The sequence below is a fragment of the Lutjanus erythropterus genome, chromosome 23 (assembly GCF_056507025.1).
Source record: "Lutjanus erythropterus isolate fLutEry1 chromosome 23, fLutEry1.hap2, whole genome shotgun sequence".
Taxonomy (NCBI): Eukaryota; Metazoa; Chordata; class Actinopteri; order Lutjaniformes; family Lutjanidae; genus Lutjanus; species Lutjanus erythropterus.
In genome coordinates this window covers 26,193,354-26,208,964 of record NC_139339.1, presented here as the reverse complement: position 1 = coordinate 26,208,964, position 15,611 = coordinate 26,193,354, and the positions used below count along the sequence as shown (strand labels likewise).

Below are 15,611 nucleotides of genomic sequence, written 5' to 3'. Positions count from 1 at the left end.
GTAGAAGTAAAGTAAAAAGTACTAATTAAGGCACTAAAGTAAAAGTAAAATTAAAAGTACTAAGTAAGGTACGAAAGTAAAAGTAAAGGGTACTATAAAAGTAAAAGTAAAAACTACTATTTATGGTACTAAAGTAAAAGTAAAAACTACTAAATAAGGTACTAAAGTAGGAGTAAAGTTAAAAGTATTAAGTAGGGCACTACAGTAAAATTAAATTTACTTTACTTGTACTTTAATACTTTAGGTGGGAGTTTAAATGCAGGATTTTTGCTTGTAATGAAGTTTATTTTGTGGTATTAATGCTTTTACTTATATAAAGGACCTCGCTTCATTTTCCATCACTGTGCATCACCATCTGTACTAGTTTGCAGGTATGTATTTTTTTTTTCTGGTTTTCCTTGTGATGCCAGAGTTTCATTGTTAGTTCAGTTAGCGGTGGAGCTAAAATTAGAAGCTCTATTAGGTGAGCCTGGTGCCTGATGCCCATTCCAGTACCATCCCTCGGTCCAAAGCTTGTGTGCTAGCAACACTGTGAGCTCCCAGTCTGAACAAAGTAATTTAATAGTAACGTTACCTCTTCCTCACTGCAGTCCATAGCTCCTGTAGGACCGCTCATGTTAGCTTCACGGTTAGCTACTTTAGTAATAAGTAAAGTTATCTGTCTATCAGAATCTCAAGAGTAGCTGAAGGTCATCAGAAGGAAAACCAGAAAACATTTTTTCTCCAGTGGGGACAAAGCAGTAGTAGACACTGCTGCACATACTCAGTCGGCCGTTTAACCAGGATGTAAACCTGGAAGATAGACAACATTTTTGCCTTATATGCCAGGTGAGCAACTCTCATTGGGTTGTTATGTGCCATTTTTGCATTCACTATATACTGTAGTTCCTTATAAATAGGTCCCACATCCTCTGCAGATATAAAGGGCTCATTAAAGTAACACAAATACAAAAATTCTTATTTATAGGTAATTTATAGGTAATTATACACAAATAAAAATTCAATTTCTGCCATATTCTGCCAATTATTCCCCTAAATCTTACACATTGGACCCCTAAAAAAATACTCATGGCAGTAGAGTAGAATAGAATATTTTAAATTCTGACAACACAACTATGTTGATAAATGTGTATGTGAATTAAGATCACATTTGGTCAAAAATTACTTAATGGACCTTTAATGTCGCTGCTGCTCTGCTCTGATACGAAACCGCACACAAGGTGACATTTGGGCTCCGTCTATGCTATGGCAGCTCCGTGTTTTCGATTTCCCCATTGGTTTAATTTCCCGGGAAAATGTTATGATAATGAGGTCACTCTCAGCCAATCCCGACGCTGCAAAGCCAACTAGCACCGCCTTCCGTGACGACAAATGAGAGGAAACTGTATAATGCCATAAAAGGAAAATACTCCCGCATGCGCAGTGGCTTGAGTTTTGTTTGAAGTGAACTGCTGCCTGGGACTGCCCTACAAGCTGCAAAGTCGCCAAGCATTAGGTTTTAACAATATATTTTTCACATTTCCTCCATATTGTTTTCGTGCCTCTATGCATCGTAGAGACGATGTTAGGCCACCACTACCCGAATGCCGACAAGTCGCAACAACTGGTCAACTATGTGGAGGATTATCTGGAATGTGTGGAGTCCCTGCCTCTGGACATACAAAGAAATGTTTCTCTGCTTCGAGAAATTGATGCAAAGTATCAAGGTACTGTGTCGACATGTTTTTATCGTTAATTACAACTGCGTGTGTGAAAGTGGCAACATTACGGCCAGTGTGACAGGGTGTGCTGCTGAAATGGTGGAGCAGGCGCCAGCCGTGTTCCCATTTTGCAAAAACCGAGCGCTCCTTGTTCATATCTACTCGCATTAACAGTAATGGGACTATCTGTAATGTGAATTACACTGACGAGCCAAGTGTTAAATAAACAAGTCACCCACCGTCAGTTAGTACAGCTAGGGCAACGTTACACTCCGTCCTGTTTGGCGTGTGCCACCAAACTCAATAAGGAAAATAGCAAAATTTGATATTTCTCGCTCTCGGCAAGCGTACATACAGATTATGACCACAAACAAGATGTGTTATGAGTACGACGTGTCTACTGACAAATTCGGCATCAATATAATTCAAAAATATGCACTATGTAACAATAAAATCTCAACTTTTTCAGTAGATACACACTGCCGCCCACAACGGTGTTTCCGCGGTGGAATACCAGGAAAAACAATGATAAACTTGGCCATTTATTTGAATTAAACGCTGCTTGGTGTGTATAATGTAAGCCGAAGCCTAGAACGTACAATAATGATGTGTAGGAGGTCTTAAACTGTGTTCATTGAGGTGTGAAGCCTTGCCCATACACCGCTGTTTTTAATGTAACAACAATCCTCATTGTTGCTTTATGTTGACGCAGGGTGAACAGCGGCTGACAGACAGCCTCCGCGACAGACACGTTCCCCGACACATTCAACTGACAATAAGACAAACACAGTTAAAACTAACGACGCGTTACATTTAGACGGTTTTAAAACGAGATTGGACATATCTGCGGTCTGCCACAGTGTCTGCTCCCAGCAGCCCGTCGACTGTGAGCCGCAGAGCCGGATGGCTCCTCTTCTAGGCAACCCCCCCTCCAACATCTGACTGCCGTCATATCCTGTAGCCCAGCCCTCCTCCTCCTCCTCCCCCTACTTCTTCTTCTTCTTCTTCTTCTTTGAGGTTTTACAGAAGTTGGTATTCTTAACATTGCAATACTGGCTCCTTCTGGATATAGTGTTGGGGAAAATGCTTCACCCAAGTGAAAGTACTAATACTACACTGTAAAAAATAATCCATAACAAGAAAAAGTAATGAAAATGTAAATTAAAATTCAAGATTGCTCTTGTAAATAATCAGGAAATAGCACTTCAGGTATTAAAAGTGAAAGTAATGAATGCAGAAAATGGTCTCTGTGACTATTATATTATTCTGTATAATAAGATTAGATGTCAGAGCATATTGTTCACTACTGTATACAGTACATCTGTGGTCAAACTACAAAAAAGCAAGCCTACAGAGACTTCAAGCAGTGTATGATACAATGAGAAAGTAACTCAAAAGACTAAGACTTTTTCAAACTGTCTTAAGAAATCTTTTATACAGATTTTCTCTGTTGGCTAAATGACTCTAAGAATTGAATAATTTTGCAGTTGTAACATGAGCCAGACCAAAAGTGACATCTTCAAAATTCCACAGTCACTCCCACGATTTGATTTGACTTTTTTAAAGTTAATGATTTGATTTGAAAAATTCAAAAATCATGACCCAGTTACTCAAGATAATCTGCACACCTTTACAGTTTCATGTAGGAACTACTTTCTTTCTAGTAGAAAGAAAGTAGTTCCAGTAGATTCTACAGCTGAAAAAAGTAGCTTGTATATGAAATTGCTCACAACAAAATAACATAAATTTTTCAAATGTATTTCTGGGTGCTTTGAGCATTTGTGTCCATTATACTAGAGAGAAGGTAGACATCTCTTCAACAGATATCTCCAAAATTATCCAACATCTAGAAGGATAAATAGCACTACAGGTCAGAGGTCAGAAAAAAAACAATAATTTTTGTCTTTTGGTTGAACTATACCTTTAAGAAAAAGACATTTTGAGTAAAAGAGTCTTGTATATTTTAATGCTTATTGATTGTCAGTGTCATTGATGAGTAAAAGTGTCCCCCTGTGTGTTTGCAGAGGTGCTGAAGGAGGTGGATGAAGTGTTTGAGAAGTACAAAGGTGAGCAGGATGCGGCTCAGAGGAAGCGTCTGCAGATCCAGCTACAGAGAGCGCTCATCAACAGCCAGGAGCTGGGCGACGAGAAGATCCACGTGGTGACCCAGATGACGGAGCTGGTGGAAAACCGCTCCCGCCAGATGGATTCCCACTCTCTCTGTCTACAGGAACCCAGTGAGGCCGAGCGTCTCAACGTGGAACGACGCACCAGTGTCCAAGACTCCCCGGCCCCTGAACGCACCTCGGCAAGGCGACCGCGCCGCCAGCGCAACAGCGAGAGCCGCGACTCCAGCCACCCATCAGCCAACGGTTCTCTGGTGGATGACCCTGTGGAGGAGCTGTCCATCCCTCCGCCCAGAGAGAAGAAGTCCAAGTCTGCCAAGAAGAAGAAGCGCAAGGCCAAACAGGAGCGAGATGCCTCGCCGGTCGACTTCGCCATTGACCCCAACGAGCCCACATACTGCCTCTGCGAGCAGGTGTCATACGGGGAGATGATTGGCTGTGACAACGACCAGTGCCCCATCGAGTGGTTCCACTTCTCCTGTGTGGGGCTCACCTACAAGCCCAAGGGCAAGTGGTACTGTCCTAAATGTAGAGGGGACAACGAAAAGACCATGGACAAAAGCCTGGACAAAAACAGAAAGGACCGCAGGTCCAGGTAGTGAGCCGTCCTCACCTGGATGATGTCTTCAGACTATCAGCTGTAGTTGATCACAGTACTCGTGACGTTGTAAGAGCACAATCGAACACCGTTAGTAGCAGCGCTTATTATGAATCAAGGACAGGTTGTGATTGGACATGTGCTGTTAAATCACTGATTGTTCCACTGACTCTGATTGGACTGTAGCCTGCAGGGCGTCTGCAGAGCGTCTGCAGGGCGTCTGCAGGGCATCTGCAGGGCGTCTGCAGGGCATCTGCAGGGTGTCTGCAGGAGTCCGCTGCTGCAGAATCATCAGCCTGAAGCTGCCATCTTCCTCAACTGTTTGGCTCTTTGTGACACTTTTCTTTTTTATTTTGACTTTAAAGAAGACATGAAAGCATCTTTGGGTTTATTCTGGACAAGGTCCTGATAAAAAATAGGTATTCCTGCTAATGGTCATTGTTTTCTTCAGTTTTGGCCAAACAAACAGTTAATTTCTTTATTTTAACTTTGTTAATTGTACTCAATGATTTGAAATCAATGTGTCTCTATACAATAATGGTTTGTAGAGAATATCCTACACATGTACTATGTTTACAGGAAGTTGATATTTAATTGAGGAGATGATTGTTGATGGGACACTGGAACAGGACATCATGTTTGTGGACTCAATGTTTCACTGGTTCACTCTCACTATTGTGTAAATTTCTTTTTATATTCATTAAAACAAAGTATAGTCATTCAGTCAGCATTCACTTCTCTTTTGTCCTTCAGTATCAGTTTTGCAGCAACAAACCAGCTGCTGTAAATTGATCAAGAACTATTTTCTCTCTAGTAGGAAGAAACTAGTTCTAGTAGATTCTACCATAGAAAGAAATTAGTTCTTACATGAAATTGCTCACAGCAAGGAGTGTGAAATTATGGTCGGTAACCAGGTCATGAATAATGTATGGAGACATTGCTGTTGAGTTTTTAAAATATATTCTTTGGCTCTTTAAGCACCACAAGCTGAGTGCCATTTAGTCCCATTATATTTGAGAGCAGGCAGAGATCTCTACAGCAGATATCTGCAAAACTTACTTACTCCAAATAAATCTAGATGGATAAATAGCACGGCAGGTAAGAGGAAAAATATGTGTTGTTGATCTGATCCGTTGTCTAGATATCATGTTGACACTCATACAACCACACTTAAAATAATGTGAACTATGCCTTTAAACAGCAGTTTATAATGTTCATGTATTTTAAGAACATAAATAACAAATGAACTTAATATGCCCTGAAAAATGTTAAGGATTCACTTGCTTTTGCTCTGTCATGTAGTACACTCCATTTCTTTCTGATGTCTGTCCACCACATGAGCAGCAGAAAACCGGTCCCTACGAGTCCTCCTCCTCCTCCTCCTCTTCCTCACTGCTGCTGGACTCTCCAAACAGGTCTCTGTCTTTGGAGCCTTGCGTGGCTGAGCCGACGGTCCCGGGTGTTGAACCGACGCTGATGAGGGCGGGGCTGTGGCTGAGGCCGAGCAGGACGCGAACCTCCCGTCCACGAAGCGACCTCATGCAGCGGATGTCTGCATCCAGGGAGAGGACGGACAGGACGCTGCAGGACTCCAGATCCCACAGGCTCAACTGACCTGCAGGATCACAGAACAGAAACGCAAGGACACATTTTGTTGAGTGCGAGACAACACCTATTCTTCAGAATTGGGACAAAAACGTAATTTGAGGGGGTTTTGATTTTTACTCTCTAATTATGTTGGAAAATATATTTTAAAAGATCAAACCATTAAACCTTGTAACAGGCCAAGCTTCTAGTGATTACATTTTTTAGTAAACCCACGCAGGACAGTCATGGCGAAACACTGAAAATCAACATCATGCCACGAATGGACACACCATTTTTAATGCCGATCCGATCAATTCTGTAGGAGGAGTTTGTTAAATACAACACCTGGAAATTGCCAAAAACAGTGTAAAAGCTGCACAGTAAATTCAAAATGGCTGACTTCCTGTTGGGTTCAGGCAATGGCTCTGAGAGACTTTTTTTGTACATCTGAACATGATACATGTGCCTACAACTTTTCAGATAGGTGAAACATACTGGTGCAGCTACATTGTTGAAACTTTGGGGTGCCCTACAAAGCTTTTTTGCCATGCCAATTCATGAGACCCATAAAATATGTAATTTTTCACCATGATTGATGCATGCGCCAAGTTTCATGAATTGTCCAGGATGTTTAAAGCCCTCAAAATGCAATTAATTTTGGAGAAAAAGTGAAAATCCTTCAGTTCCAGTCAATGTTCAGGCCCTAATAAATCATAACAGCACATAGTTTGTTGGCAGCTTCATTATTTTAAAATATCTGTATACACAGTTTCAGTCTGGGCAGCCTCTGATTACACTTGCTTCAAAGTGTGAAAACCTGCTGCAATATGGCACCTTAATGTGAAAGAGCCTTGAGGAAACGGTTGGTTTTCAGCAGCAGAGTGTGAAAACAAACACACACCTCAGTCACATGACTGAAGCTACAATGCATGTTTCAACTCTTTTACAGGAGCTTTTAATAACTCTCAGTTGTATTATTTACCTGACAGCAGGACGGCTCTGCCTCCCCCCTCTGTCATGTGCAGCTCACTGCTCACTTGTATAGTCAGGTTGTCGTAGCCACAGATGCTCCTGTAGTTCCTCTTGAATGGGTCCCACACTTTGAGCCTGTGATCATGAAAATGAGGAAACATTTTTTACATCCAAACATTTCAAACTGAGGACAGAATCCAGTGTTTGTCACGAGAACAAAGTGCTGATGGAGCTCGACAAGCAGCATCACTCTCATCAGACTACAGTGGCTGTTTGACTGTGGTGTGAAACATTTATGTGACAGTGTGAGAGCTGACAGCAGGACTGAGTGAATCCAAAATGAACTGTAGGTTCTTACTCACCTCCTCAACTCTCATGCTCTCCATAATAGATCAAATGCACATTTAGTTATCAATATTCACTATGTAATTAAATATATCAACTAAGGTGTTATAGGTACGAAAACTAGTTTTTGACCCAGGACCTCCCTGTAAACACACCTGCAAGAATAAAAATTAGGGATGCACCGATACCCCTTTTTTTCAGACCGAGTACTTACATTTGGGTACTTGCCGATACCAAATACCAATATGAGTACTTAATAATACTATTAAAATTCTTACAATAACTTAAAACGTTTTATTTTCATTAGATGATCACTTTCTAAATGTAACAAATCATTGTTGCTGGTTTAATTTGTACAAGCTGAAATAAAATGTATGTGTATTAACATTAATTTGAGCTGTCAGCAGTTCAAGGTTCCGTCTCTTATTTGTGTTCAGTTGCAGGAGGTTAGAGTTTTCAGCATTGCAGAGAAACCAGGACTAGATGAGACAGAGGACTGTATGTCCATGGTAGGAGACAGCGGTGAAGGGATGAATAACACGGCTGTGTCACCTCAGTAAGTTAAACACATGCCTGTTGCTTCCTGCGACCCCAAAGGCGACTCTGTCTGCATCGTCTGTGACAGCTACACAGCAAACTCCAGCCTCACTCCTCAGTCTTTTCCTCACCTAAAACAATTAGTGTAAAAATAAAAAGGTCATCAGAGAACTGACAAGTAGAATTAAAAGAGCTGAAAAGACAGTGACAACTCACCGTTCCTTTGTGCAGGTCCCACAGGGTGACGTAGGTGCTCCTCTGCTCCTGGTTGAAGTTGGTCAGCACCAGGTGGCTGCCAGTGAAGGTAACAGCAGCAGTGTGGAGGCTCAGCACTGATGTTCTATCCTCCAGAGTGTGGAGGTGCTCCTGAGGAACCACGCTGAAGATGTTGAGGTGGTGAGCAAAATAAGAGCACACCACAACCTACAAAATAAAAGAGTGGAGCGCTGACGCCAATGATGCAAGAACTACTGACAGTGTGATGTAATGAAGCCAAAAATCTCAGAACATTGAACATCACTGTACTCTGACAACAATGTTGACATTTTTGTTCATAGGTCATTAACATAATCTAAGACTATAACCCCAAAAATTCATGAAAAAAATCTTTGAATATTCTGAGATTAAAAAGTCATGAATTGGGTGCCCCTATAGCTCAGTTGGTAGGGCGTGCGCACCATGTATTGAGGCTGTTAGTCCTCTGCAGCGGCCGCTGGTTTGAATCCCGCCGGCGGCTCATTTGCTGCGTGTCATCCCCTCTATCTTCACCCCCCTTTCCTGTCATACCTTCAGCTTTCGCTATCAATAAAGGCAAAAAGCCCAAAAAATTTCTTAAAAAAAAAAAAAAGTCATGAATTTGAATGAAAAGATGACTAGTGTATTCCAAGTAGTCTATGGAGTTTTGAAGGAAAATTAAAAAAAAAAAAAAAAGCAAAAGCAAAAAACAAATGTTACAATTGCCCCTGGTCTCCCCTATCTTAAGTTAGCATCTCAAAATAATGCGAAACTTTCTGAAAATAATGATGATTTGAGATATAGTGATTATTTTTGAAATACTAAATTATTATTTTGAGATTCAAAGACATTATTTGGACAAAGTATCTTTTTTTTCCATCATATTGACAGAAATGTGCTTCCATAGATACAGATGTTTGGAGATGAGTGTGTAATGTGGATCTATCTGTGTGTTTCTTACTGTTAACAGACTCCAGTCTGCAGTGTTCATAAGTATTAATAATTTAAAAAATTTTTTTGGTAAGACATGATGTGTCCCATACTTTACCAGCCGAAAAACATGGCAATATTCTCTGCAGGTCAGAAGTGAGACATGGATGGTTTATCCTGTCCTCTCTCTGTGTACTGATCTTTGCTGTGTACCTGTTCATCTCCACTGAGCAGGTACTGCTCTATACAGTTGTATTTCTCTCTGTCCAGCCTCCTTGTTGCCTCTTTCTCCCTCTGCGCTTCTCTCTGCAGCCTCCTCTTCTTTGCAGACTGGCTCTCTGTGCGAATGTCCCACGGCATCACTGTGGGAAAACAAGAAAACTCAGTCACTGTGGTATGACCTGTCCACGCCTCTGCTGTCTGACCAGATATTAGTTTTTAAAGCAGCAGAGCATCAATTATTCAGTAGTTTAGATTAAAGAAAGGGTTGATGGAACTTCTTCCCGCCATTGTCACTTCATGCTTGCTATGTTTACTGTTGTTACCTCTCCTCCAAATATACTAAAACACAAATATGAGAAAAACTCTCCAAAGTGAGGACATTTTGTTTCCAGAGGGAGGATGAGGCAGCTCACATGTTGTCTCTCTGTGTGGGGTCACATCAGGCTGCAGGTCTTGGACACAAGACAGGAGCGTCTCCCTGTGGGCTGGTTTGATCTCGTGTTTGACAGAGCCAGAGTCCAGATCCCACAGGATCAGATGATGTCTGCGACAACGAGAGACAGACAGACATTTTACTGGGATTCTGCTGAAATGGATTTTGATGGTCATTGAATGCATCATAGTGTATGTTCATTTTAACCTCATTCCCTTCATGTGAGCGTGCATGTAAATGGTTGGGTAACACTTTCTATGTCATCAGTGTCTATAGTGCGTTATAATAAACATAAACATACTTATAAAGCACTATACTGTGCTTATAGCTCTGTATATTTATGGTTACAAACACTAATCAATATTCATAATGCTATATAACAACAGATTATAAAGCATTTCATGATGACTTCTAAGGTCAAGCATCATAATTCTTCATAATTGCTGGTCACTCACTGAATTTTTTGGCAAGAATCACAGTTTATTATAATTCTCATTGTTGTAGTAATTATAATCATTTTATAATGCATTATCACTATCATAATGCATTGTAATGTGATTATAATGCATTATAACTTTGTCTTTTGAGGAAACATTACATTAGTGAGATGTAAATGTCCATAATCCAGTTGTTCATCATCAAAATGTGTCAAACTGGAGGGTTCAATTTATGTTATAATCTGCTGAATTAAATTCACATCTTTTTGTGTTGTTCATAATATAATTTCTTTTTTCACTTTAATTACAAACAATGATCATTTATATCCACTTGTAGAAACTTATAGCCAACTTGCAATGTAAAATGCTTATAACTCAGGAATTTTATTACTTTACTTAAAGCACCCAAAGACTACTTAGAATGACATATAATCACCTTATAACAGTAATTATAATGCATTATAATTATATATAAACTAAGAGAATTATAAGTCATTATAAAATGTCATTATAAGATGGTTTATGACATGTCAAGATTATTGTTATAAGACACTGAATATTTACAAGTGCTTGTAATTATAATTATACAGAGCTATAAGCACACTATAGCACATTACAAGTCTGTCTATTAATCATTATAATGCAGTATTGACATGGGTGTGAATTTTATCTTCCTCACTGCTTCATTTTCCAGACATGTTTATGTGGTGTGAAGTATCTGTATAATAGCAGATTTCCCGCATTCACTGTATTCCACAGATGATCTCTCACCTGGTCTCTGATAGGCCCAGGAGAGTCCGTCCGTCCTCCAGGAGACGGTACTCATGCTGAGGACAGGAAAAGACTTTGATCCCAGTCTGTCTCCTCACGTAGCTCCTCTTAATCAGATCATACACCAGAAGAGTCTGCGAGGACAGACAGGACACGTCAACCTGCTGAACACGTGACCTCAGAATGACACCAGAGACAGTCTAACCTGGAATCCATATGAGAGGGCGTCCACGCCGCTCCTGTCTGTCAGGATGTAAAGTTTGAGGTCGTGGACGAGCAACACGTCGGTGCTGCCACACAGGCCGTGCTCCACTCTGACCGGCCGACACACGAAACGCCGCCTGCTCAGGTTCCACACAGACACCGTCCCTGGTCTGACGGAGCGGCACACAGCGTACCTGCCAGCAGAGGGAGACACACAACAAAGGACACAACATCAAAGTGCTGAGCCTCATACCAACACTAACAAGATAACACTGATACCAGGCACATGCAGGAAGTTTGGAGCTGACATCATGAAATTGTTTAGTCTCATGGTGGCCTGACAAAATGTTGCTGCTCTCTTTGAATTATGACAACAGCATCCTGATTAAACTGTTCATCAGTTTGTCCTCTCATCATAGTGCTAACATGACATAATAATTACCTGTGTTAAGTTGTATATCACTGATGCGTTACTGTAATATTGAAATGAATATTTTATTTTCATTCACATTACAATATATGGATCCAAAAAGTTTGGGACCTGGACCAGATGGAACAGATTTGAGGTTACACACTCATTAAGGCTCCAAAATCCAAACTAAACAGCTGAGCCCTGTAATGGATTTATTAGTATAATTAAGTTTATTAACCAAGGACCCACCTCTTACCTTTATATTCCCTCTATATACAGGTTCCATACACACATCACATTCCATCTTTTCCTACAGTAAATGTTGTGTCTGTATTTTTAGATACTCCTTTGTTCCTTGAAGTGGACAATTACTATATTATTATTTTCTTATCTTTTTTATGGCTTTATTTATATATGCATATCACCAATTCTCAGCGGTGGACAGTAACAAAGTACATTTACTTGAGTACTTTATGTGAGTATTTATTTATTTATTTTTTTTAACTTATTACTTTCACTCCACTACATTTCAAAGACAAATATTGTACTTTTGACTCAACTACATTTCTAGGAAGGTTGTTGTTTCTCATTACTTTTAGTCTAAGCAGAGTTTTGAAGTCAGCTGTTGCTGTTTTCTCTTTTCTAAAATGTGATTGGTCACATGCTGTGTTCCTCACAGAAGGAAACCAATCAGAGTACCAACTCTTAACTGGGACTGATGTAAAAGCAGAAATACATAATTTTAAAGTTGGGTTGTTTTTATTAGGGTGAAAAATACCACATAATTAATGTAAATACTGCTCCTGAAGACAGAAAGAAATCTCAGTTATTTAACAGACTTGGAGAACAACTTACAGTTGACTTCAATCTAATTTTATGCAGTGATTTTAATACAGTTACATCAGAAAATGACAATATCTGTCCTTTTTGTTTTTGATTGTATTTCTATGCTGAAGTGTTTATAGGTGTTTCTATAGACTTTGTGTAGCAGACTGGTTCTACAAGCAGGTCAGTTTCAGAGAGTTACAAGCTTCTGTAAATGCATCATGAAAACAATACAGCAATGTACTGATATTAGAAAATGTACTTTGTAATTTGTACTTTTGAATACTTAAGTATTTTTAAAAGCAAGTACTCTAGTACTTTAATTCAACGAGTAAAATTTTGACTGATCAACTTCCACTTGTAGTTGAGTAATATTTGACCAGGAGTATCTATACTTTGACTCAAGTACTGAGGTTGGGTACTTGAGTATAGGAACAAATCATGGCCTGTTGCAAAATTTAATAGCCAATACTTCGACCTATAAAATATATTTTCCAGTGTAATTGAAGAGTAAAAAATAAACCTCCCCAAATATACGTTTTTGTGAAATACACTGCAAATAGATGTAAGAAATCATCACGCTGCGCCAGAAGCATCTCATTAAGCACCTTGGTGTTTTCCCGACAGGAATGAGCTCCTGTGTGCCGTCACTCCTCAGCTTGTGGATGTTATATGTCAGAGTCTGGTCACTGATCCTGGAGGTCAGATCCCACAGGTGGAGGTACCTCTCTCCACTGCAGATGCCCAGGCAGAAACGCAGATCAAAACACAGGCCTGGAGGGAGAGGAAAATGTCAGAGCTTTTAGCATGGTGAGGCGTGTCTGCTGACTGATGGGGACAATTTGAGACCACTGCAGCCACCAGCTGTGAAACAGGCAGCAGCGTAATCTTTATGTGCAACTGCACACCGTCAAAGTACGTCCACTAGAAGTACAGGTTTTACCCTCTTTACCAGACTTTACAGAAACGATAATTTTGTCTGTACTTCATTCAAACTTGACAGAAAAATATAAAACTCTTGTTTTGTCTTTCCACTTTTCCAAAAATCACTAACTCTGGTTTTGTTGAAATAAACCCTCGCAAAATGGTCTGAAATATAAGTTAGCTGCAAATAACTGATATAAGCAAAACACTAACTAGCTAACTAGCTAGCTAACGCCTGAAGAAGATTAGCAAGTTAGGTAGCTAGCATTATGCTAAGATTAGCTGTAAAATTTAACTAAACTAGCTAATGATTGCCATATATTACCTAGCTAGTTACCTAACAATTGATCTAGATTAACTAACTAGCGTCTCACTGACATTCGCTAACTTATATTTCGCTTTTACAGGTACATCTTTTAACCATCTTCAAAATGTGTTGTTCTTTCCAACCTAGACAAGCCTAGCATATAGCTTATTTAAGTATAGGACAAAAGGGCGGGTCAATTACTATTTGGAGGAAGGATTGGTCACTTTATCCCTGGAAAACTATAAAACTGGGTCTCTGCCACACTCAGAGATGGCAAGTAACTAAGTACAAATACTTACAGTAAGTACTTACTTACTGTACATAAGTAGAGTTTTCTGGTATCTGTACTTTAATTTTTTACTTTAACTTTCCACTTTTACTCTCTACATTTTAATGCAAATATCTGTATTTTCTACTCCTTACAAAATACTTGTTATGTTAGTTTCAATGCATTTGTACTTGTACTTGAGTAAAGAGTATGTGTACTTTTGCCACCTTTGCTTAAAGCAACACTATAAAAACAAACCTTTGGTCAATATTCTGGGGAATCGAGCAATGTGTTTGTGGTCCTCCGTCTCCAGGTTCCAGGTGACCAGTTCAGTGATGCCGGTACGAGGGGAGGGGCAAAAGGCCACAGCATGAGTCCCCGCCCGGTTGACCGTGACCTGGGAAATGCAGTCCTGACTGCAGCCCAGTATGGAGCGCAGGTAGAGGAATGAGGCGGTGCTGAAAAGCTCGATGTGAATGATTTCAGTGTTCCTCTTGTATGGATATCTGACACAGACAAACAACAGAACGACCCTTTATTATTACTTAATCACACAAAATGTCAGTGAGTATTTTCATTCTTAGCATTTTGACATTTTTAGACTTGCAAGTCATTTAATTCCTTGAATCCCACCTACCACTGTATTTCAGAATCACAGCGAGCTCTTGGATTTTGTCACAGTGCAGTGTGTTTGTGGTGTTAGTGTACCTGCAGAAGAGCAGCAGGTAGTCTTCAGTCATGTCCACAGCTTGTATGGACGCAGCACCATGCTGAGCAGAGAGGACAGACAGCACGGCGCCCCCTCTGGCACTGAACACTGCTGCCTCACCACCAGACCTCAAACACAGACAACAACAAATATCAAATGATGTATTCTAAGGGACAAATAAAAAAACACCATTTTATTGTGTTCTCAGGTGTTACTGTGGAATCTCACACCACCAAACACACCAACTATGTCTCAGTTTTTAACAGTTTTAAGCGGCTCGACATTTATGTTGTAACATGAAACCACAGAGTACAATACAATCATAAAAATCAGTCATTTTGGTTAACACACTGGCTTATTTAAAGGTCCATTCTACAAATATTTTAAAGGTGCAGTCTGTAAGATATTGTCACCTGTTGAAGGTCACTCCAAACAAATAGCTGCTAGCTAACTGCTGCTTGCAGCGATACGGCATAATATCTACTATTATATTGCATGGTTAATTCTTTTATTTGATTAATTCTGTTTTATTTTATAAAATGACTGCTACTTACTGCTGCACTGCTTCTTCTTCTTCTTTTATACAGTTTAAGTATTGATTAAACGTTATTACATGTTATTTTCTTTTTATGTCCTTTATGTCATTTTCCTCTTTTTGTTTCACATCATTTTCATCTTGTTACTCGTTTAGTAGCGTCTTTGTCTTGTTAAATCTTTCATATAGTTTTCGTCGTGTCACATCTTCATCATTTTCATTTTATGTTTTATGTCATTTCCATCTTGCTACTTGTTTTACGTCCTGTTACATCTGTTGTGTTTGATATGCAATGATAGAGGTGTTATTGTATGTTGTATTGTTCTATCCTGTTAGGTTGAAATCAGTTTTGATGTTGGGAAGATGGTGCCCAATGATGCAAAATAAAAGTAATCAATAATTCCACCAAAATTCAATAAAACTAAAGTCACAAGTGTGGAAAACGTAAAGAGTAGAAAGTACAGATATTTGTGTTCAAATTTAGGAAGTAAAACTAAAAAGTTGTCAGAAAAATAAATACTCTAAGTAACTAACT

General features: G+C 39.6%; 2 protein-coding genes across 2 annotated transcripts in view; one reads left to right on the top strand and one right to left on the bottom strand.

Annotated features, from left to right (window-relative positions):
- Window positions 1–1,416: 1,416 nt before the first annotated feature.
- Window positions 1,417–5,147, top strand: ing2 (inhibitor of growth family, member 2). The gene is made up of 2 exons (XM_084712586.1): window positions 1,417–1,706; window positions 3,725–5,147. Exons 1-2 carry the CDS (start codon window positions 1,562–1,564, stop codon window positions 4,423–4,425), a joined length of 846 nt encoding a protein of 281 aa, XP_084568712.1. The 5' UTR covers window positions 1,417–1,561; the 3' UTR covers window positions 4,426–5,147.
- Window positions 5,148–5,224: 77 nt separating this feature from the next.
- The window catches only part of LOC146306260 (uncharacterized), a 28,650-nt gene continuing 18,263 nt past the window's right edge, over window positions 5,225–15,611 (bottom strand). The window contains exons 22-32 of the mRNA XM_084712584.1: window positions 14,541–14,669; window positions 14,091–14,338; window positions 12,942–13,107; window positions 11,098–11,290; window positions 10,893–11,026; window positions 9,665–9,795; window positions 9,243–9,391; window positions 8,082–8,288; window positions 7,902–7,996; window positions 6,994–7,118; window positions 5,225–6,039 (exon numbers count right to left, since the gene is read on the bottom strand). Of these exons, the coding sequence (XP_084568710.1) occupies window positions 5,783–6,039; window positions 6,994–7,118; window positions 7,902–7,996; window positions 8,082–8,288; window positions 9,243–9,391; window positions 9,665–9,795; window positions 10,893–11,026; window positions 11,098–11,290; window positions 12,942–13,107; window positions 14,091–14,338; window positions 14,541–14,669 (1,834 nt within the window). The 3' untranslated portion in view covers window positions 5,225–5,782. The remainder of the gene's footprint in view (window positions 6,040–6,993; window positions 7,119–7,901; window positions 7,997–8,081; window positions 8,289–9,242; window positions 9,392–9,664; window positions 9,796–10,892; window positions 11,027–11,097; window positions 11,291–12,941; window positions 13,108–14,090; window positions 14,339–14,540; window positions 14,670–15,611) is intronic.

What these genes read in the sequence shown, in the direction of transcription:
- ing2 (XM_084712586.1), top strand. Translation starts at nt 1,562, where the DNA reads ATGTTAGGCCACCACTACCCGAATGCCGACAAGTCGCAACAACTGGTC. An exon ending in AATTGATGCAAAGTATCAAG is followed by an intron (nt 1,707 to 3,724) that starts GTACTGTGTCGA and finishes GTGTGTTTGCAG; the next exon opens with AGGTGCTGAAGGAGGTGGAT.